The sequence below is a fragment of the Acartia tonsa genome, chromosome 8 (assembly GCF_053477335.1).
Source record: "Acartia tonsa isolate MP-2025a chromosome 8, ASM5347733v1, whole genome shotgun sequence".
In the NCBI taxonomy this organism is placed as follows: Eukaryota; Metazoa; Arthropoda; class Copepoda; order Calanoida; family Acartiidae; genus Acartia; species Acartia tonsa.
In genome coordinates this window covers 24027918-24050538 of record NC_137267.1, presented here as the reverse complement: position 1 = coordinate 24050538, position 22621 = coordinate 24027918, and the positions used below count along the sequence as shown (strand labels likewise).

Here is a 22621-nt window from a genome sequence, read left to right as displayed (position 1 = left end):
GGCATCCTTTTAATTTAATTATTAGATATAAATAGATTAAAATTAATCTTAAACTTAAAACCTGATATGATATTATTAAAATACCAATGACAATAAAATAAAATATCATTGCTAATATTCATATTGAAAAGAGTAGGTTCTATTTAACATATTTTAAAATTTCTGAACACCTAGCATTAATAATTACAAAGTTATACGTTTACTAGCGGATACGCCCCTAGAGGACTCTCTAGGAAGAATGGGGCAGATGAATTCGACATCCTAATTTGAAGGTTTTTTTTGTGGTGAAATCCCCTTTTTATCATAGTTAAAAAAATCGAAAAAAACATTTTTTTTTTGGTGGGGGGGATTTTTTCTAAGGGTGATTTCACTTGGGAATCCCAAAATAGTTAAAAACCTTCCCAGGACCTATGAAAAGCTACCCTGTAAAGGAAAACCAAATCGGTTTAGCAGATCCTTCGGTACAAACATACAGACAAACAGACAGACATCTTGTTACTTTATTATAAGGGTATCAAAGCGATTGATAGAGATAGGAAGTAAGAGAAAGACAGATAGAGAGAAAAAAATGAGTGGTAAAGTGAGAGAGAGAAAGAGAGAGACAGAGAGAGAGAGACAGACAAAAATAGAGGATTAGAGAGAAAAAATGGAAGAATATATTGATAAATGGAAAAATAGATGAATAAATAGACGGTGAAATATATTGAGTGATAGATGAAGAGATAGATAGAGCGAAAACTAGATATAAGTATGTAAATGAACCTATAGGGATTATAGAAATGCTTCGCACCAATCAATTTTATAACATCAAATTAAACTTTTATAATTTAAAATAAGTGACATTTAAAATTTAAAATCTGAATATAGGCAGTGATGCCAAAATTTTGAATTATATAAGGGAAGGATGTTTAGAGGAGTAGCATTTACATATATAGTTTTGTAATCCTTTACTGGCCGTCAAATTGACTTTAGATTTAAGAATTATAGCTACTATTGAACAACGTTTTTTCGTGTGCCTTATATCAGTATAGTGTCTGAACTGAATAATCAGAATATAAAAGTATAAGAGTCGAAGCAAAATTTTAAGTAAATTTGTTTAAAAACTGATACAGGATAATGTTTATGGACAAACTTACATTTTTAGGACTTAATTATAGAGTTGCTTCGCTTATAATGTTGTTCTTTGTTGTACCAGGAATCAATATACAAAAAATCCGATCAAATCATCAAACGAATAATTAGAACACATGAAAATTTGTTGTTAAAAAAGTAGAAAAATCAACATATTTAAAATGGACGTACGGACATTCTGATAATGATTATAGAGTTGCTACGCTTTCTAAATCGTACCTAAATACTACAGGAATCATCATGCAAAGTTTGAAATCGATAGGACAATTCTAACATGCCTAAATTAACGAATAAAAGCTATCTATCTCGGACGGACGAACGGACGTACGGACGGACGCACGGACGTACGGACGGACCGACCCATTTAATAGGAAAGCTTCGCTTTTAAAATTTTTTTGACGACTATATGACATTAAACGATATTAGTAGTAATGGCTGACCACATATAACACTACACTGTTATTTATATCTTGATTGGTTGGTTCAAACTTCCAGTGTATAAACTTTTAAACCAATAATTTTGATCTCTGTACATGTAAGAAAGGGGTAGTTTTCTCATTATAGGTGATATTTATTTTCATTTGTCCTAAGATTCCTACAATTTTTTATCACATTATTAGTGATCAGCAGCGACGTCCCTAGAGGCCTCTAGTGCCCTAGGGGTTGGGAGGGGGGGGGGGGGACAAAACGTCAGCACAAAAGTATAATTATAAGCGGGTTCTTTTCCTGTCATTTTAAGTAGTAACGATAACCATTAAACAGAATTAGTTTTCCCTTTAATGTATGCCTTTTTTCTATATTTATCTAAAGCATTTGGGTGGCTATTTTTCAACTACTTTCATATTAAATAAGTTTAAATCCTTAAAATTAAACGTTTTTAATGTTTTTTTTACTTGTTATTTAACTAAAATAAATATTTAATGAGAACTAACGGTTAACAGATACACCAATTATTATATTAGTTTTTAGAATTTAATTAATAAATATAAACAAATTAATAGATATTTATATTTTTTTGACAAAGTACAATTTTATCTATTGATGTATGTATCTTTATAAAGATTTTTTCTGTATGGTCTCGAAACCGATTAATATACGCAGGATTAGAACCAGTTCTCAGCCATACTGAAAAATCATGTATCGTATTGTTATGTTCATTTTTCTACGAATATAGAAGGTTAAATTCATATTATTAAAACCAGTTTTGTTAGCCCGTATCTTCCGCATCTCGTGGCTAACAAAGCTAGTTTTAATATTATAAATGTAGGTCCATTTTTATAACCGCAGAAAGCTGTTGATAAAACATAGCGATAAAAATTATTCCAGTATGTCCTTGAAAGCAATAAATATCCGCTAGATTAGAACTGGTTCTTAGTCAAACTGAAACTGTTTCATTTTGCTGTTTTTATCTAAAACATTTTCAATAAAAATATTATGAACAAAATAATAACCTGATTAGAGTAAGATCATCCTGAATGCCCAAGACAGACGCAAACATATCGGACAATCCGCGCGCCATCCGCCTGCTTGACCGGCGGGCGCGGAGCAGCCGCAATAATCGTGGCGCGTCCGTAATCGCCAACCCCTCGTCTGTTTGGTTTAACAAACCAAGAATTTGTGATTTAACTGTGACTAGATCATCGTAGGGATTCAGTGTTGTTGTATCAAAGTCGTTGATTTCATAGTTTGTGTTGGTCTCTAAGGCATCTTCGTTGATAAGATTCAGATTCTCAGATGCTTCACTGGCAGCCTGCAGTACAGAGTTGTCAGTGATTGTGCAATTATTGAACGTATTAACAGTCGTTGACTGCTTTTATTGGTACCTTTAAATGAATTTAGCTAAACAAAAAGATCAACCAATTGAAAATAAATGATTCATAGAGCCAGAAAAGAATTTCCTTTAACCGTCAAGTGGACCACTTAAATCAGCCCTCATTAATTAGAATTTTCTTTTCTCTGTTGAAAGCTATTATACCCTAGTTTTGAAATAAATTGAAAGTAAGGGGTGGAGGATAGGAAGAAACTACCCACCCACTTATTTTCTATTTATTCCAAACCAAGGGGAAGGGCTTTCAGTGCTCAATAGGCACTTAAAGGGAAAAAAATGTTGTAACACTTCAGTTGAAGGTAAATTGCCGAAAATTTGAAATCATAAGTTTTTAATAAAATCTGACGAATTGAATTGTAAGGGTCCTTGACAACACGACACGTACTTAGATAGACACATTCCATATTCCATATACCATTCCTCGTGCATTTTACTTAAATGTTCAATTATATAAAACAACGAAAACGCCATAAGTTTATGGAAAGGCAATTTAAAAGAGTTGGTAATTTAAAGTATGGAGATTTATTGAAAATACATGCCAAAATAAAGTTAAGTATCCTATTATATAAAGTAGTAAGCTTTTTTTTTATATAGCGAATGATATAGCTAACCGCTGAACCGAAATTGGTTTCCTTTACAGTGTAGCTTCTTGTAGGTCCACGGAAGGTTTGTAACTATTTCGTTAACCAAGAGGAATCGTCTGAAAAAAAATTAATCCCTCTTTAAAGAATTTACTCTTTCCTTTCCCTTTTTAAATCTAAAATTGAAATTGACTGGTCGACTTCCCCCACCCCCCATTGCCTCAAGTACGCCTTGAATCCACTAGGGGCAAAACTGATAGTCTTTTGCAATACAACCTAAATAAGTTTGGAAAAAAAAGTTCTTGATTTTAAATTTTTTTTACAAATACTAATATAAAAAAGATTCGAAATTGAAAATGATATGGGTATATTAAAGTATAAAATGTATGTAAGCTGTTATATGATATTCTAATAAATTTATATGATTAACAATAAATTTTGTCTCAAATAACATTTTGTAAGAAATGTGCAATGGTGCATTCATAATTCAGTTTTTATAAAATTCACAAAAAGATTCAAATTTCAACACCAATTAATTAAATGGGTGTGTTAGGAGTATTTTACTCCTTAAACAAGCGCAACTCGAGCAATGCACTTTTAGGACTTCTAGACAAAGGTTGTGCAATCAGAAACAAGCATGTCTGACGGGGGGCATTGAAGGCGATTGGCATAGAAATATCACACCTCTGCCTTTCGAGCTAATGCAAGGTAACAAATCTAAGGGACATGATAATTTACGATAGATTAATGTAACTCCGATTACGATAAACAAATTTGCCAAATCTGTAGATTATTTGCAGACGCTGCTAGTTTTTACACAAATCATGATGCCTTTCATTAATTCCTAAATTTTATAAGCTAATGAATATGAAAAAACGTGTTTTTTTTAATTTTGGGGCCAAGTTCAATGTCCCCTCCCTCCCAGGAAATTGCACAATGACTGGAACCTGAAGTATATGCTGTACATATGGGGGGTTAGTTGCCCCTCCAGAAGAGAGGCTGCTGGACAGGTACACACCTCCTGGTAGTGATAAGCTTTTAAAAACCAAGTTAGGCACAACAGAACGAGGTTATAGTATGCAAGATATTAAAAAAATTGTCACACTACAATTGTTTTAAAGAAAAACAAGGAAACCAACATTCATAAGAAACGAAGCAATGAATAAAATAATTTGAAAGGAAATACGTACTGACAAGCCATGACAAATCTACAAATTAGCATTATGGTCCGACGGTCTATCATAGTCAGTTATAATGCAGATGTTTATTGGTCATTGATATCTTTACAGAACTTTTCAGACATGTATATCCTTAATACTAGCTAAGAAAATCTTCCGTTTAATGTACTAACAAATTGAAGAAAAAAAAACGTAGAAAAGCATACTAAACATATAACTTTTATAATAGCCGAGAACATCAGTCTTCCTCAATAAGCCTAGCTAAAGAACAGTCGATAGATACTTGGAATCATAGAGAAGCTTTCGTACCATAAATAATAGTTCACAATAAAATTGATTTAAAAGAGTATAAATGAAAATTTACTTAAATATTGTTATAGTTTGAAAACGACTTAAAGATATTAACTGTCTAAAGTGCCCTAGAAAAGAGGGGATAGATGTCACTGCTTTTGGCCCACCTATTCTATTGACGTCATACTAGAGGGAAAGAGAAAGAAAGGGAAGGGGGAAAGAAACCCCCTAGAAAAGATGCAGGGTATGACGTCAATAGAATAGGTAGGCCAAAAGCGGTAACATCTATCCCCATTTTGCTAGGGCACTATAGACAGCTAATTATAATTTGCAAAGATTTGACGGATTTTTTAAAAAGCTTTTTCCTGAGACATCCTCAACCCATGTGAGGAGAAGGAGAGAGGAGAAGAGAGTTGACTGGAACAAGGAGAGGGAAGGAAGGGGAAGGTTGAACATCCTGGGTTAGTTTTGCTGGTTGGTTGGTAGTTATGTCACTTTGCATTTTATTGTCCCTGTTATGCATGGAAGTGTTTCGTTGACATTCCCATTTTCGTTTATGTCGACAATGTTATATGTCATATAAGTGACCATAATGACATACATATTATTGAACTTTTAGACAAAAATGGTGCAATTAAATGATTGGTTGTCTGATATGTATTTCAAGATATCTGTGGCTTTTCCGTTAGCCGTACACAAGAAGCCGGTGGGTAAAGTTTTTATTTTTTCTGACAAGGTTATTTTTCCTTGGGATCATATCTATTTTTCAAAAAGCATAAAACCGGACCTGAACTAATACTAAACTTTCCTAAACATTGAAGAAAAATTAGTTTTGCCATGTTAGACATCTTAGTGGTTCCTAAAAACATTAAATTTGCTGCTTTACAGTATTTGATTAATATATTTTCTTTACAACAATGGCCCTAATTCGTGCATTATTATGACAGGGGAAAAATTTTCGTCAATTAAACTTGCTAACATGGATATCATTTATTGGTCAATTCTATCATCTAGTATGAGGATAGGTATGGAAGGGGAGAATCGTTTTTTTAGCCGGCTGTGTGTTTCACATTTTTAGAGAACATAATTATCTGGTGAAAGATCCAAGTAATGATATATCCATTTATACAACTAATATACTGGTGTATATAGGAATTTCACATGTATAGACACAGATGCTTATATGTTAATCATGTTAACAATATCAAATTAAAAATTAAATAAATACGTGTTTGATGTAAATACGAAATTTAATATATATATTAACAATTTTTTTGTCTTTCGGGAGAATTGACATGGATTGGGGATAAATGTCATGCAATCAAACGGGTGTCTGTTTATAGGATGATTGCCCACGTTATCCTGCGCATATATAATTGGTTTTAGAATAGGGTTAGTACCCTTTATCTTTGTTCTTGAATAGATGATTTTTTTTAGGGGGGTAGAGGTGACTTTTTTTAGACATCACCTCTATTGGCTGTTTTATCAGAGGAGGGGGGGGCCGGGGGGGTATATTAGGGAGTGTAGAGGAGGAGTACATTAGGAAGAGTATCCGCCCACCTTAATTTTGTTTTGAGTTGGATTATTTTGGCATCCCACTGATGGTATGTCTTTTTATTAGTTAGAACGTCGATGTTATGAGCCATATTTTTAAAGGCTGTTCTAATAATGACATTATGTCTATTGTGCTGTGCTCATGTCGATGAGATAACAGTACAAAAGAAAAATCAGTCGTTTTCGCTTTGGTCAATGTCATAGTTTGGTTTAAAGCTATTCCTATGAATATGTTATATGAAAGTACAACATGTCTTAGTAACATGTGAGCATTTACATATATTGTATACTTTAGATCAATTTCAGGATCAAGTGCAGTTCACGGTTACATGTTCCTGGTATCCATAATATCAAAAAATCTTTGAACTTTAAAGGCTGGTAGCGGCCAAACGGCTGAATGTATGCACAATCTTGTAACCGACAAAAGAAGGTCTACAAATAATCTGGAATTTTCAATAATGCACATAAATGCACGAAAAAGACTTATTTAACGCGCATTTTTCTGTGCATCATTGGATCTTGGCTATTTCAGATTATCTAAAATCCTTCTTATGTTGCTTATAACGATGTACTTGCAGAACGTTTACATTCACCCGTTTGGCAGCTAGCAGCCTTTAAAGTAAAAACTGATGTTTTGAGATAACTGATCCCAGAAAAATTTTACCGTGAACTGCACCAGATACCAATTTTCATAATACCGTTTCACAACAATTTTATTTACATCAATTTCACAGAAATTATTTCCTTTTCAAAAAAATATCGTATATATAATAACATAAAAAGAACAGTCTCTCTCTCTATCCGTTTCATCTTATTTTTATCTTTTAGATTACAAATTTTTTACATTTTCGGCAAGTCCGTCCGTACGGTGGGACAGATGTATTTTCACTCAAACTTAAATATATAATAGAATTGCCTATCGATTTAAAACCTTGTTTGAAATTTCATGTAAAAGATTATATATTTTCTTGTATTTACGGATTACAAATTTTAAATCTAATCATATACAATGTACTTTAATGCCTTTAACTTATTTACTCAAGTCTGTTATTATTTGTTTTGTATTTTTAATTTAATTTGTCTTGGTTTTTAAAAGAGAAGCTTTTCTATAATTAGGGTCGGTCCGTCCGTCCGTCCGTCCGCCCGTCCGTATGTCTGAGACAGATAGCTTTTTTCGTTAATTTAGGCATGTTAGAATTGTCCTATACATTTTAAACTTTGCATGGTGATTCCTGTAGAGTAGTAGTTAGGTACGATTTTAAAAGCGTAGAAACTCTAAAATCATTACCAAAATGTCCGTACGTCCATTTTAAACATGTTGATTTTTTACTTTTTTAACAAAAATTTTTTATGTGATCTAATTATCCGAATATTCTGATTTTTGGTATACTGATTCATGGGACAACAAAGTACAATATTATAAGCAAAGCAACTCTATAATCAAGTCCTAAAAATGTAAGTATGTCCATAAACATTATCCTGTATCAAGAAGTTTTTCAACAAATTTACTCACAATTTTGCTTTGACTCTAATTATATTCTAATTATTCAGTTCTGACACTATACAAGTGTTAATGTCCGCGTGTCCTATCGTTTCAGAGCTTCGCTTTTATGGATGTTGTCATCCTTGTTTTTGATATAATTCATCAAATATTATTTGAAGTCGATAGTGATTAATTTTCTTAAGATTTGAGTTATGAAGTATGTTATGAAAATATAATGTAATAATATTAGGATCAAGCTAGACATACGACCTAAGGCCTTTTTCCTATAACTTAAGGACAGTTTAATTACATGAAACTGCTGGCTTCTTTTCTTGGATTTTAATCAAACACACAAGGAATGGCAATAATAAATCCACAACATTCAAAACTCAAAAATACACGTAAATATAAAATACACGTGCAGTGCATGGTTATGGGCTTGTTTTGATGATTCTTATAATAAAATTTCTTGGTTTTGCCAGCCGTTTGTCCGTCAGGAGCTAATAACGTATTTTAAACTTGATCCTATTATTTTACTGCTAAACATTGAAACATATGTTGTTTGCTTGTAAGCTTGACTATAATGTATTTGTCATACAGGTTTCTTAATTCACTATTTAAATAATTAATTTGAAAATACTTTATTTTAAATATTTAAACCATTAATTCCTCCATGTCTCCAAATTTTAAAACAAAAGTAGTAAGGTTTTTTTATCTGTAAAATTCTAGTCTAGCTAGATGCTACAAGCAAAGCCACTCGTTATATAAAAAGTAGATTTTTTTATCTCAAAGAAAAGTACATGATTTTTGGCATTTGAATAAAAAAAATCAGTTTACATTACTCTAACAGGCAACCGGCTTAAAGAGCACGGATAAATTTGGTTACTTTACTTTCTACATATTCTTTTATATAAAATAGTAAGGTTTTTTGTCTGACGCTTAAGATCTCAATAACTACTGAACTGATTGGGTTATCTATTTTAAGTAAGATTCACACAGGTTTTAGGCTATTTAATTTTCAGATTTAAGTCTTGAGGAGGTTTTTATGCTCATACTTTATATTTCTATCAAACAAATAATGATTAGCTTTACTTATCACGCAATCACTATCAATAAAAGATTCTATTTTTTCAATTAATGGAAAAAAAATTTTCTGTATAAAATATCCCTTTCAGCAGAAAAATATTATATATTTTTTTTAAGCGCAGCTACTCTATTATCATTTAGATTATGTTCATGACCGTCCTTGGAAAACATGAAATATTAAAAAAAATTGTTCCAAGGTGAAATAACTTGACCAACCAAGCAACCACCTGCAAGTCTGATACCGTGCATTTAAGTCTGAAAGTAAGGTGCCAAACGCAGCAGCAGTGGGCAATAACTACTCACTTTGTATTACCACTTCATATTCACAACTAAAATTGCTTCATATGCAATATATTTATTAATTATGTTATCATTAATATTCACTAAATTTTAGATAACTTTTAGCAATAAAAGACGACATAACTTTTTGCAAATATTTAAAGAATAAAAAAATACACTTCTTTTCACTTTAAACTGTAAATTTTGTGGTATTTAAAAAAAAAATTTAATCACTTGGTTTTTTGCTGTTATTTGATTTTGTTTGTAATGGACTATTAGGATGACTTGTTAAGATAGAGTGGTTTAAACACACTAATATACATATATGGATAGATAGATATATCATATTGTGTAAACTTGACGCGCGTTCAGGGTCTCTCTCTCTCTCTCTTTTTCTCTCTTTCTTTCTCTCTATCTCTCTCACTCTCTCTTTCTGTTGTCACTGACAATCTCACTCCTTCCCTCTATCTCTCCACTTGAAAGTGAAACCATCGAGGCGTACGGAAGGAAGAACTGACTAACATACGCAAAGCGAGCCCTGTGAAGGGTGAGTGGATAGGAGGGGGAGGGGCGATGCAGTGCGCTTCTTTTTTAATCTAAGTACATGCATGCACATACACCCTTATGCGTGTAAGGTTGCGTGATTAACAAATTAATTTACTAATGCGAGGTTGCGCGATTGTTGGCAGCGTTTAAATGACGTCATAAATTTAACGCGCGAGTAGAGAAACAGCCAATCAATAGTTTGAATGTTTAATCATGCGTGGGTTTGTGTTGTTTCTCAGGGATCTTAAGATTATCCCTTCTCTAGATTACAATTATTGGTGGAAAAGTTAAAATACTAAATTTGCACACTATCCCAAGATTTAATAAAAGCACCCAACGTTTTTAGGCCAACCATTGAGATATCGTGCTTATAAAACTTTGGGTGCTATTGTATTTTACAATGTCCCTCCCTTCCCAAGTTACTGTTTGTTTATCTGTATGCAGGATATACTGACCATTTCTATAAACTGTTGTTGCTTTTAGGAAAGGTGAAAGATATGAAGACAAAGATAAGAAGAAAGAGAATAAGAAAGAAAAGCATATAAACTGTTGGCTTTGGTGTGAATGCAATTCTACACTGAAACACTGCAAATTAGCAAAATCAATGCCAATGGTAGGTGCAAGATGTAAAATCCCAGAGGGTTTTTAAAAAGTAACCTGTAGCAAAAATGTCAATAAAGGTTTTTAAACTACTAGCAGCAATTTTTCAAATATTTTGCTGTTATAGTCTGGAGGAGGGAGGGTTCCAGTGCAGGGGTTATTAATGTCCATTCTGAATAGCCTAAAATATGCTAAAAAATGCTAATACCACAATATGTACTCAGAGGTTTGTTTACTGATCACTCTGGCATTTACGAGATCTTACTGGACACAAAAATACACCCAGCTACTTACAAAATACATATTGTATATACTTCTTGATTTTGTTTTACAACTTAACTTTGGCAGTTGGCTGTAGTTCTATTCTTGAGTATTGTTGGATAAGTGTTTATTCAAAAAAAATCAAGGGTTGCATCAAAAAAAGTTTTAAGAAAAAAATCTCATTGAACTTCTAACAAAAAAAATAAAATTAATTTCAATTACTAAAGTAGTTTCAAATAATGTTTTTAATTTTTTCCTTGTTAAATAAGTCAAATCAAACTCTTACACCTAAGACTCTTCTAAAATGATTTTTTAATGCAACTTTTGCTGTTGTGAAGTTGTAATGATTTGTTGCAACACCCCGGTGTTGTGGTGTAAAGGCGGGGTTGTTAAATGCTGCTTTTTCAAGGATCTTAAGGGATAGAACAATCAACGAATAATTGCTGTACTACCCTCTGCAACGATATAAACAAAATTATCTTTTCTGTAAAGTAGATCATTAGTTGCAATTTTGTCTTAAACCTGTAAGTTTGAACCAACAAATTAATATAAAATAAAAGTACCCAAAAGTCACCGAATGAGAAAACGTGCTTATAAAAATTTGGGTACATCCATAAAATTTTCAGTTAAGTGTTACCTCCTTCCCTGAGTTTTTCAATAGAAACAGGACCTTAGTCTGATTCTTTTGTTACCAAAACCATTAAGTAACACTACAAATTCTACCTACAGACAATTATTTTACTGTTTTGGTAATTTTCTAATTTCCTTAGGAATAACTTTTTTGCTTGTTGGATTTATTCTCAGGGAAAGGGCAATGGCAGTTAAATTTAATTTACAAACTTTCCTCCCCCATAATTTGCAACTTACTGAATCTCAAATTGGGGGAAGATAAATTTATCTTTTATTGTCCTTTCCCTCTATCCCTGTATTTATCTTGAAATGGAAAACAAAGAAGGAAGTTCCTTGTTGCCAGAGACGGGAAACTTGTTCTGAAAAACAGATAAGGATTCCTGTAAGAACAAAGAATAATCTTGAAAGCAAGTGTCAATTGAATTATTGTATCTTTTTAATATCAAGTATATAAGATAAGAATTATTCTTTTTTATTATACTAGCGGTTGCGCCACTAGCATCTAGAAACTCAAAGAGGTTAGAAGAATAGTCCTAAACCATCCCGGGAATTATGTGAAGCTTCCCAAAAAAGGAAAAAGCAATCAATTCTGTTGTTATCGAAATCTTAAGCTTCAGACAAAAAAAACGCATTATGAAATAAGCAACTTAAGGACTTTTTTTCTGTATTGTCATCGTTTTTTTATACCCATTTTTTTCTCTCCTTTTTGATAGGCTTTTTTTAAAGGGAAAATTAACTTTTCCTCATTAGAGAAACTCTTTAATGACTTCTGATTGTTTCTTCAGTTGATCTAATAATATAATCTTTTTTATTCTGTTCAATTTTCTTTCCTTATATGAATTAGGTATATTACAATGGTACACAAAGTTTTTTCTTTCTTGCCTCAAAAACGGTAGCTTTTAAAAATCTAGATTAGTTGTTGATATTAGCAGTGTCCAACAATCATTTTAATTTACATGAGGGATAATTTTGTTTGTCATCATTTGGGATCTACGTTAATTCATAGTCCTATCCCTTAAGATCCCTGATAATTAAAGAGTAGCTTCGCTAGATTTTAATTCGCACGCCCATATATTTCTGTAGCAGCATGAGGTATTTTTAAAAGCGAAGCTTTTCTATAATTAGGGTCGGTCCGTACGTCCGTCCGTCCGAGATAGTTAGCTTTTATTTGTTAATTTAGGCATGTTAGAATTGTCCTATCGATTTCAAACTTTACATGGTGATTCCTATAGTAGTTAGGTACGATTTAGAAAGCGTAGCAACTCTATAATCGTTACTTGAATGTCCGTACGTCCATTTTAAACATTTTGATTTTTTTACTTTTTTAACAACAATTTTTTATGTGATAAAATCATCCGATTGATCTGATATTATGAGCGAAGCATCTCTATAATCAAGTATTAAAAATGTCAGTATGTCCTTAAACAGAATTCTGTATTTAAGAAGTTTTGGATGCTGTGAGTATTGGTGCAAAAAATATGACGTAACAAAAAAAATTAGCCAATGAGAGGCCGTTATTGACCAATGGCGGCAATGGTAGTGGACTCTCATTGGCTAATTTTTTTGTTACGTCATATTTTTTGCACCAATACACACAGCATCGAAGTTTTGCAACAAATTTACGTATAATTTTGTCAAACCATATATTTTCATATTTTGTATATTCAGTTCTGACAATCAACAAAAGTTAATGTTCGTCTGGCATATCGTTTCAGAGCTTCGCTTTTATGGATGTTGTCATCCTTGTTTGTCCTACATTCTTTTTGCAACAAAATTAGCCAGTAGGGAAAAAGCATCCGAAAAAAAACTATTCAGCGCCGGTAAAATGGAACATTTTTTTTACTTTATATTGTTTTTTATATTATGTTTCTTTGTAATAAGCCTGACTTGAGAAATCTTTTGCGTAAAACAGTTTTTCTTTATGAGCCATATCCCTTCTCCCTGAAGAAAGGGCCTTTAACTTAAATGGACACAAAAACAGATATGGCCCATGGGGAGAATTATTCTAAAAACAATTTCGAACACGATCAAAAATGCGTAGTAGATGTAATTATATTTTATATGTACTATACTAAATATAAAGTAATGAGGTTTCAGGGAAGCTTTTTAAATGTCTTGGGTTGGTTTAAGGCTATTTTCCTTGGATATTTAGGCTAGGGACGAATCAACTAGTGATTTAACATATTATAGAGAGAGAAAGAGAGTGTTATATATTAATTTGTTTTTCGTTGTCCTCTCCTTATTAGGAAATTTGAAGAATTTAAAAATTGGTAAAATATTTTAACAATGTTTTATTGTAAATCTAACAAAAAGTACAAAAAAGCTTGAACGGCATTGTCTTCTACTAATAGATTTTACTTTACGGCCACTCTAATAGCGGAACTTAACTTTTCTGTTGGATTGAGTGATTGAGTGAGTGAGTCAATGAGGAAAATATTTATTGATTTAATAATATTTGTTCATGCCCCTCTGACTCATACAAATATGTATAATCCAATGAATTTAGCTGCTTGAGGGCCCAATTTTAATTTTGGGTCAATATCCTTGTACATCAGGTGTTTCTTTAATTAGGCTAATACGTTCCATAAAGCACAGCTTAAGTAGATTACATACAACAGTAGAGTAGCTAGCTTTACTGAGCTGTAAAGATCTGTCAGATCGGCAGCTGCAACTTCAGGCGCGTGAAGCGGCTGTAGCTTTATAAAAAAAATAAAAGCAAGATATATGTTAAAAGTAGGCTTAACTTTTAGGAAAATAGAGAACTATGTAGCAGTTGATTACTGCAGTGGTGAGTGGCTCCGATTGATAGTGGCTGCAGCTAAGGCTACGGAGCCCTAGGCAGACAAGACCTTTTAATAATCTAAGAGTGATAACTCGTAAACACAAATCATCACCTTTGAACTTTTTTTTGTTGCTTTCAAGAAACACTTGCAATTTTATCCCGGATGGCCTTAGGAAAAATTGTTCTAACTGTACTTTTAGCATTACTTACATGTCTAATCATCAATTTTGTACTTGAATGATGAAATTTGGAGCAGCTAGATTGGCATTTAGGGATAATTAAATGAGCAAAAATATTTTTTAAAGATGAGTTCGATTTGTTTTTAATTACAAAGATTTTAGACTCATTATAATATTAACTAGCGGCAATGCAACTAGCTTGTATGTACTCTGTTTTAAAGGTGCTTGACCACACGAAGACTTTTATCTTAATGTAAATTGGCCAATAGGGTTCAGTAGTTTTTGTGATCTTAAGCTTCAGACAAAAACCTTTACAACTTTATATAATAAAAAAAATAGCCTAAAACCACCTCAGGACCGATATCTATATTCCCTAAAGAGTAGAGCCCAATCGGTTCAGTGATTACTGTGATCTTTAGCTTCAAATAGAGTGATAGACGGACAGACCTCATTCTACTTAGTATTATAGATTTTCCGAAGGTAACAATTATTTATCATAATTGGGAGTGTCTTATCCTATAAGTTATAAATGGTATCATACGGCTAATACATCTTTTTTACCAATCCTTTAATCCTGGCTAAAGTATGTTGAACTTGTGATTTAAAATAATTTTGGTTGGGTTTACCATTAATAATTATTAATCTGTCAGTTTTGTCCTTGGGTTCCGTTACTTAATGAAAACAGTGATAGGGTAATAGCAGATTTTAATTTAATTTATAAGTAAAATTAAATGGTAAATAATAAGAGGGTAATAAAGAGTTGTAAATAAACTCTAGTGTTTATGTTTTAGAACATACAACAGAGAATTATATTTCAGTAGAGCTCCGAATCCATTTAATTTTCACCGGATTAAAATCGGTTCTGAGCCAAGTTTTAAAATTATGTATCGTATATAAATTTTCAATGAAGAATTTTCTAATTATCTAATCAATCAATTACAAGAATGACTTTATCCTTAACCAGTGAAATGTACCGAAAGAAAAAAAACTTTACGAGTTAGATATATAAGTAAGAGGCAAATATGAATCAGGTGCTGTAGATTAAATTTCTTGTTAAGAAGTTTAGACATTATTAGTTTGGAAACAACTTATTAAATTTTAATGAAACTACAAAACTTTTTATCCAACTAATTAGATAACGTGTTTATAAAACTTTGGGTGCCGGATCTAATTTACAGTCCAATGTCCCCTTCACTTTTCCAAACATCATTATAAACAGAATATAATGAATTGGAATTATAGAGGTTCTTCGCAATTGATAAGTTTTATAAGGAACAGTACAAGCAAATATTTTTGTAAAAGCAGAAATGCTTCATATTTGTTCTTTAAAATCTTCAAAACTTTAGAACCGCCATAACTGTAGTTTTCAGGGTAGATATTTTTAAAGTCCTTCGGTCCCTATCTCTTCTATTTGCCATTGACTTATCCTTATATAGTACCTCCAGCGGCCAAGCCCCTGGCATCTAGGGGCTTTTTACTCGAAGGTGCAAAGAGGAGCTAAAAAAGTCTCAAAACTGATATAAATAAGCCCAAAACCATCACTGGACCTGTATAAAGCTCGCTAAAAATGAAAACTCAATCGGTTCAGTAAATGTTGATATCTTAAGCTTCAGGCAAAAAAATCTTACTAGCGGCTTCGCTCCTAGCCACTTCTATTACCAACCCAGCCGAAAAAAATGAAAATGGATCGCAAATAAATGACGAATTCGCAAAATTCGTAAAAATTTGTAAAATTCGTAAAAATTTGTAAAAATTCGTAAAAAATGGGGGGAATTTTTTTTTTTTTGGGGGGGGGGGTTGGGGGTGCCCCACCCCTCAAAAAAATAGCCTAAAACCACCAGAGGACCAGTAGGTATATTCCCCGAAGAGTAGAATCCGATCGGTTCAGTGGTTACCGAGATCTTAAGGGACAGATGGATTGACATCATTGTACTTTGTAATATAGATGATTTCAAATATTGCACAATTATATTACTACATGTAATAGTACAAAATATTTGTATAACTAGCAAAGTGTACATATATTTATGTATTTCCTTTATTTTATTTGCACAACAGATAGGGTAATCGCAGGGTTGTAGGGATGGGTCAACGGCAAAATATTTTTCCTCCTTAAATCAAATGATAAATGTTAAAGACAATGGACGATAAGCTAATGTATAGCCCCAATTTCATTGAACAATATATCTCTTCTGTAGATTAAAATACTAGTATAAGTTTAATGAAAGCTTTTAAAGTTTTTAAGCTAAAAAATGAGACAACGTGTTTTGAAACTTTTTGGTAAAATTCTTTTTTTTCTCTTTATCCTGGCCCTGTTTTTATATGTAATTGTAAATAATGGAAATTGGATAATATAAATAGAAAGAGAATTTAGAAAAAAATTAGCTTAAAAATTTTTTTTTATCAAAAGTGAGAAAATGGAATGAATTCTATAATTGATCAACTCCATTAAAGGGACTGTGAACGTAAATTTTTCTCATCTTAATATCAAATCTTAACATTATCTCATTCATAATATCTCACAGATAGAGCAAAACGCGCTTTTGTTTGCTGAAAAAACGGCTTTTTCCGACGATTTTTATAAGGTACGGGGAAAGGAAGAAATTTTCCGTATTATATAAAATGTGCATTAAATTGCTTTTTTCTCCCATTATAGCTAAAATTAAACTTTTTCACATAGTTCTAGATTTTTCCTAACAGTTAAGCTGGCTTTTAACATAATCCTTGCTTTAATCCAATGTATAGTTACTTAGAAATTGATAAAATAAGCAATATTTTTTTATTGAAAACCAAATACAATAACAAAGCCAGAAACAGGTTTTTTATTATTATCCAATTAACTTTAAATGGCCCATCTCTCGCCCACCTTTAATTACAAATTTGTAAATAATAAAGACGCAATATTTCTTTATAAACAGTATGATAAAAGTGTAAACTAATTCTCCAAAGTGGGTTATTTATTGTTCATCACAATAAAAAAGGATATTATTATTTTATATAACCTATGAGATTCAACCCTTTGTAGACAGTGAGGTATTTTTTTTGTCAATAATACGAATTTAAAATATGTCTTTATTACCTAATTACTACGTTATAAAAAAACGAATTGGCAATTTTATAGCATAAAATAAATCCTTAACAGTAAGTAAATTGTTTCAACTATATATGACAAGTTAAATATCCCTACAAACATTATAAGAAACAAAAACGTTCAGATTTTCCCTGTTTTTTCCTTTTTCCCTCTCAAAATACCATAAAATCAAGGCATTATTTCTGGATATTTTTGTGAATAGGACATTTTTGGTTGATCAGTGTAGTGAAATGTGCTTAGTAAATGTTAAGATTTGATAATCAGATGAGAAATTTTTACGTTCACACTCCCTTTAATAATAAACTCGTTAATTCTTCAAACAAGAAATTTTTTTAATGTCAGGGGCGATTTGGAGGGTGGTGGTACCCTCCCCTAAATAGTTATAAACAGACAAACATCCTGTTACTTTATTATAAGGATTAATTAATTTAAAAAGAATTATTCCTGTCGTAGGCAAGTTGTATAATGTATTTATTTGCATTTGTTGCCATTAAATAAATAATCATGTTGCCTGAATCAAAACTTTTGACAATATGGAAAATAAGTTTCTGGCTTTAGAAATTCAACTGACAATTGAACATTCACTTAATAACTCATTTTGGTTGTTTGTCTCTAAATTGTGCATTTACTTTGCAACTTAATTATACTTATAAATGCTTCGCTAACTATGTATGTTTACAAGCTTGTGTTAAGTTGTTGCACACAAAATGCTCCATATTCAGTGCACAAATAACAAGGATGACAACATCCATAAAAACGAAGCTCTGAAATGGAAGGACAAACGGACATTAACGCTTGTATAGTGTCTGAACTGAATAATCAGAATATAAAAGAGTCGAAACAAAATTTTAAGTAAATTTGTTGAAAAACGACTTGATACAGGATAATGTTTATGGACATACTTACATTTTAAGACTTGATTATAGAGTTGCTTCACTTATGATATTGTACATTGTTGTCCCAGAAATCAGTATACCAAAAATCAGATCAATCGGATAATTATATCACACAAAAGTTTGTTGCTAAAAAAAGTAGAAAAATCAACATGTATAACATGAATGTACGGACATTCTGGTAGTGATTATAGAGTTGCTACGCTTTCTAACTCGTACCTAACTACTACAGAAATCACCATGCAAAGTTTGAACAGGACAATTCTAACATGCCTAAATTAACGAAAAAAGCTATCCGTTACGGACGGACGTACGGACGGACCGACCCTAATTATAGAAAAGCTTCGCTTTTAAAAAGCATAAATAGAATATGGTATATATGCTTAATAAAATTTAAAACATGGAGAGAGCTTAGGTTTCTAAATAACAAGTTCAAATTTATCAAAAGAAGCGCAGCAATGGTAAGAAAAACATCTGCTATTAATCTAACCTTTATTTTTGTTGAATTTTTAAAGAACATAAGTCATTTTGACTGTGCATGGTAATGAGTAATACCTGTCAATACTATCGTCATGGTCTATACTCCTAACTAATACCTTACCGATAGCCTGCAGGTACACTATTATTTATGCTAATGCCGCGGGTATTCAGTGAAAGCAAAATTTTGTTTTTTGGAAAATTTTTCTTTGGGATAAATAAAAATATTATGCAGTTTTTATGACATGCGAATTATTTTTTTTTATTCGTACATATCTGCTCTAAATTGTTATTTGTATTTTTCAAAGAGAATACGATTGCAAAACCGTATATAACATCCAAATACAAGAATGACCTCATCCATAAAAAAGCTCAACAAATAAAACAGACGAACATCCTATTGTATAAAGTAGTAATCTTTTTAGATCTGTAGCGAAAGATCTCGCTTAACGCTGAACTGATATTATTCTTCTTTACAAGAAAGCTTCTTATAGATCCAGGGAAGGTTTTCAAATAATTTCGGGGAGGGTATCTCCACCCTCCAATTCAAAAATTATCCCTTCCCAAAAAAAATATTTTTTATTTTTCTTTTAAAACTCAAATCGAAAATGGGATAGGGGGTTTAACTTTTCCCCCTCCAACCGTAGCCTCTAGTTTACAAATACAGTAACAGTACATTAAGTAGTTAACATTATCAATAAGTCTGAACAGTGAACATGCCAAGCTTGAATTCGACAGGGCAATTCTAACATACCTAAATTAACAATGAGTGCTATTGATAATGTACGGACTAAAGCTATATATATGTAATAAGAGGGTTTTTATGTAACTCATCCCCTTCAAAGGAAGGAAGTTTGATGAATACAATTTTTTGCACTAATTAGGATAAAATAGCCCAAAACCATCCTGTGCTGTGTATAGCATCCCTAAAATGTAGAACTTTAATGGTCCAGAAAGATCTTAACTGTTAGACCAAAAAACTTATTACTTTGTTTAATAGGATTACTATGCTTTCATTAAAACAATGTTTGACAAATTTTTTTTAGGGGGATTCCCTTTTTAAGATTTACCAAAATCCGGGAAATGAATCCGTTTTTTTTTCTCACGTTGTTTTCAGTAAAATCAATATTCGGCAATATATATTCTAAGTTATTTTTTAGGGGGAATTCCCATCTTAAGTTTACCAAATTACGTTGTTCAAAATCCGTTACTTGTAACAAAGTTACTCTATAATATCCGTCGGTTCGCCAGTCCGTCAAGCTAACTACGGTTAAACATTATCATCTCTGCTGCTATTCAATATAGGCAGCTGAATTTGTTTTGTAAAGATTTCCTATATCAATTCCCGTAAAAATGAATATCTTAGATTCCATCCATAATTTTTTATGTGGATGTTGTCATCCTTGTTTTTCTCAGACATCTATTTGAACTGCATAATCCTAAATTGAAAAAAAAAAAAATCTTTTATACAAATGCCAGAATGTCCGTTAATATCTTGTAAATTACTGGACTCTTCATTTTATAATTTTCAGGAAAGTTTCACATATGTCCAAGGAAGGTTTTTAGGCTATATAATGGCCGTGTGAGGGGGGGGGGGGTTACGTCTACCACCTTGAAAATTTTAAAAAATACTATCTGTTCATAAAAAAATAATAAAGTGCCCGTCTGTCTGTTATACGAATGAATATCTTTAATATAGTCTTTAGTCTTTAGTCTACCCTCCAGCTATCAACATCTATGGTAGCCACTGAGTAGACACTCTACCCTTTTTGACTCCCCCCAAGGATACCCCATCCCCCAGTCATCATACCCTCATCTACACACACTCGCAAGGCGCACACCAACCCCTCTCCCTCAGCTGTCCTACCCCCACACACACTCTCTCTAGGCAGGCTATCAGCTGACACAAAGTGCCGGTAACGAAGCCCTCTCATTGGAGGAATTAGTTCCTACCGACAGATAAGAGATCTGATTGGTCCAACGCACTCTCATTCGGTCACATGACTTCAGGCTATTGGCTAATCTAGATTGATTAGTGTAACACGCGGGTTTTTACACCAGTTTTTATCTGACCACGCTCGAATATACATCTCAATTATATAGTGTTGCTGCTTTATAAAATGGCAAAGAAATTGCTAACGCAGGATGCCTTAGCTCAAGTAAGGTCATTTTTACAAAATGACATAAAGGATGCCATCAGTCAAGCCGTAACCGAGAGCGTACAAGCATACGAGAAACTTCAAAAGGTGAGCAGCGACACTCTTAGTAAAACTTTTTTATCTGAGATTCGTAGTTTGCGTGATTCAATTGAAACTTTAAATGTTAAACACCGCGACGAAATGAACGAACTTCGTACGTTAATGGAAGGTGGTGAACTTTCATCGGAACAGCAAATTGCTGTACGAGTGGTGTCATTAACAAAAAACTTTGAGAACTTTGTCGTTAATGCAAACGCGCGTGAAAAATGCCAATCCACACTCAATGATTATGTCTTGTCCCAACTTGCTCACAGGGAGCAAAGGGACAGACTGTGGAGCATTCGTGTTAATAATGTCCAGTGCCCATGGCTTGATAAAACGCCGACAAGTCGCGAGGTTTTTGACATTGTCATCAGGCCTGTCTTGGTCGAACAGGACCCCGACGCAAACATCAATTACTCTAATACCATAGAGTATTCTCATCCCCTAAGCCAGAGGGTTAAAGGCCCCAGAAATTATATCTTCAGGTTTTACTCTCGCCATATGCTTTTTCAGTTCATGCTCAACAAGAAGAAGCATTTACAACTGTTGGACAAGAAGGCTCGCGACAAGACAGGTTGGACCAGCGCCGCTGCAGTATCCTTCGACGGTAAGAGTTTTCTTAAGTGTGCCCACGATCTTGCGGACACAAATAGAAGCTTGATGACCTACCTACACAGCGCAGGAATCGCGTCTAGGACTAAACTGTCGGGCACCAGCGTCGCCTTCCAACCAAAAGATGGCCCCCCTAAGTGGATAAAAGTGCAGAATCCTATGGCTCGAAGCCACATCGGGCTGATTTCCCCACTGCCTCCCCTACAGGAAATATTAAGCACTGATAATTTGATTGTAAAATTCATGCGTGAAAATGGCCAATCTAACCGTAACCTTTTCTTTCAAGGTTTCGAAACAGAGATAAAGAGCCTACTGCAGGACCTGAAGGACAACAAGCTGCGTGGAGCCCAGACAGAGCAGGACCATGAGGATCAACATTCTCCAAATCATAGTGTCACTGTTGATGCTATCTCCACAGCCGAATTTCCTGCCATTGAGAATACTGGTGCCGCAATTCCCGCCAAGACAGGCTCGGCCCCAGGTACTACACCAGGCTCTACAACCACAGGTACTAACGCAACATCATCCTCAGTATCGACAAGGTCAGCAGCTGCCAAACCATGAACAATGCCACGAGCATTCCTCTATGGATATCGGGTCAAAATTAAGCCTTGAAAAGGTTATCGTCATATTAGTAGTGTACATTTTTGTACAAATTTCACTTTAATTGAGCAATTACTAGGTACTATTAGGTACACATCAATATCAAAGCTCAAACTTATTACGCTTAGCCGTTTTTATAACTATCATTATTATTATAATCTGTATAATCTGTCAATAATCGTAAAATAATCAAATTCAATGAATTAGACTGATTAATGATAATTGTGTGTAAACATATACTGGTAATTGGTAATTAGTAATTAGCAAATTAATTTTGAAATTAACTTTATTTACTG

General features: G+C 32.9%; 2 protein-coding genes across 5 annotated transcripts in view; one reads left to right on the top strand and one right to left on the bottom strand.

Annotated features, from left to right (window-relative positions):
- The window catches only part of LOC145326322 (phenoloxidase-activating factor 3-like), a 74215-nt gene extending 64506 nt beyond the window's left edge, over positions 1-9709 (bottom strand). For all 3 annotated transcript variants that reach the window (XM_080169611.1, XM_080169612.1, XM_080169610.1), the window contains exons 1-4: positions 9360-9709; positions 5378-5466; positions 4488-4564; positions 2583-2881 (exon numbers count right to left, since the gene is read on the bottom strand). In XM_080169611.1, coding sequence (XP_080025737.1) covers positions 2583-2881; positions 4488-4564; positions 5378-5465 — 464 coding nt within the window. In that variant the 5' untranslated portion in view covers position 5466; positions 9360-9709. The remainder of the gene's footprint in view (positions 1-2582; positions 2882-4487; positions 4565-5377; positions 5467-9359) is intronic.
- Positions 9710-20580: 10871 nt separating this feature from the next.
- On the top strand, positions 20581-22359 carry LOC145326318 (uncharacterized). Of its 2 annotated transcripts, XM_080169609.1 has the most exons (3): positions 20581-21116; positions 21624-21717; positions 22009-22359. In XM_080169609.1, exons 1-3 carry the CDS (start codon positions 20991-20993, stop codon positions 22284-22286), a joined length of 498 nt encoding a protein of 165 aa, XP_080025735.1. In that variant the 5' UTR covers positions 20581-20990; the 3' UTR covers positions 22287-22359. The 2 variants fall into 2 exon arrangements, with proteins under 2 accessions (XP_080025735.1, XP_080025734.1); XM_080169608.1 differs by having other exon boundaries at positions 21624-22359.
- Positions 22360-22621: the final 262 nt, after the last annotated feature.

Coding starts and splice junctions, on each gene's coding strand:
- LOC145326318 (XM_080169608.1), top strand. CDS start 20,991: ATGGCAAAGAAATTGCTAACGCAGGATGCCTTAGCTCAAGTAAGGTCA. Junction 21,117..21,623: donor CATACGAGAAACTTCAAAAG/GTGAGCAGCGAC, acceptor ATGCTTTTTCAG/TTCATGCTCAACAAGAAGAA.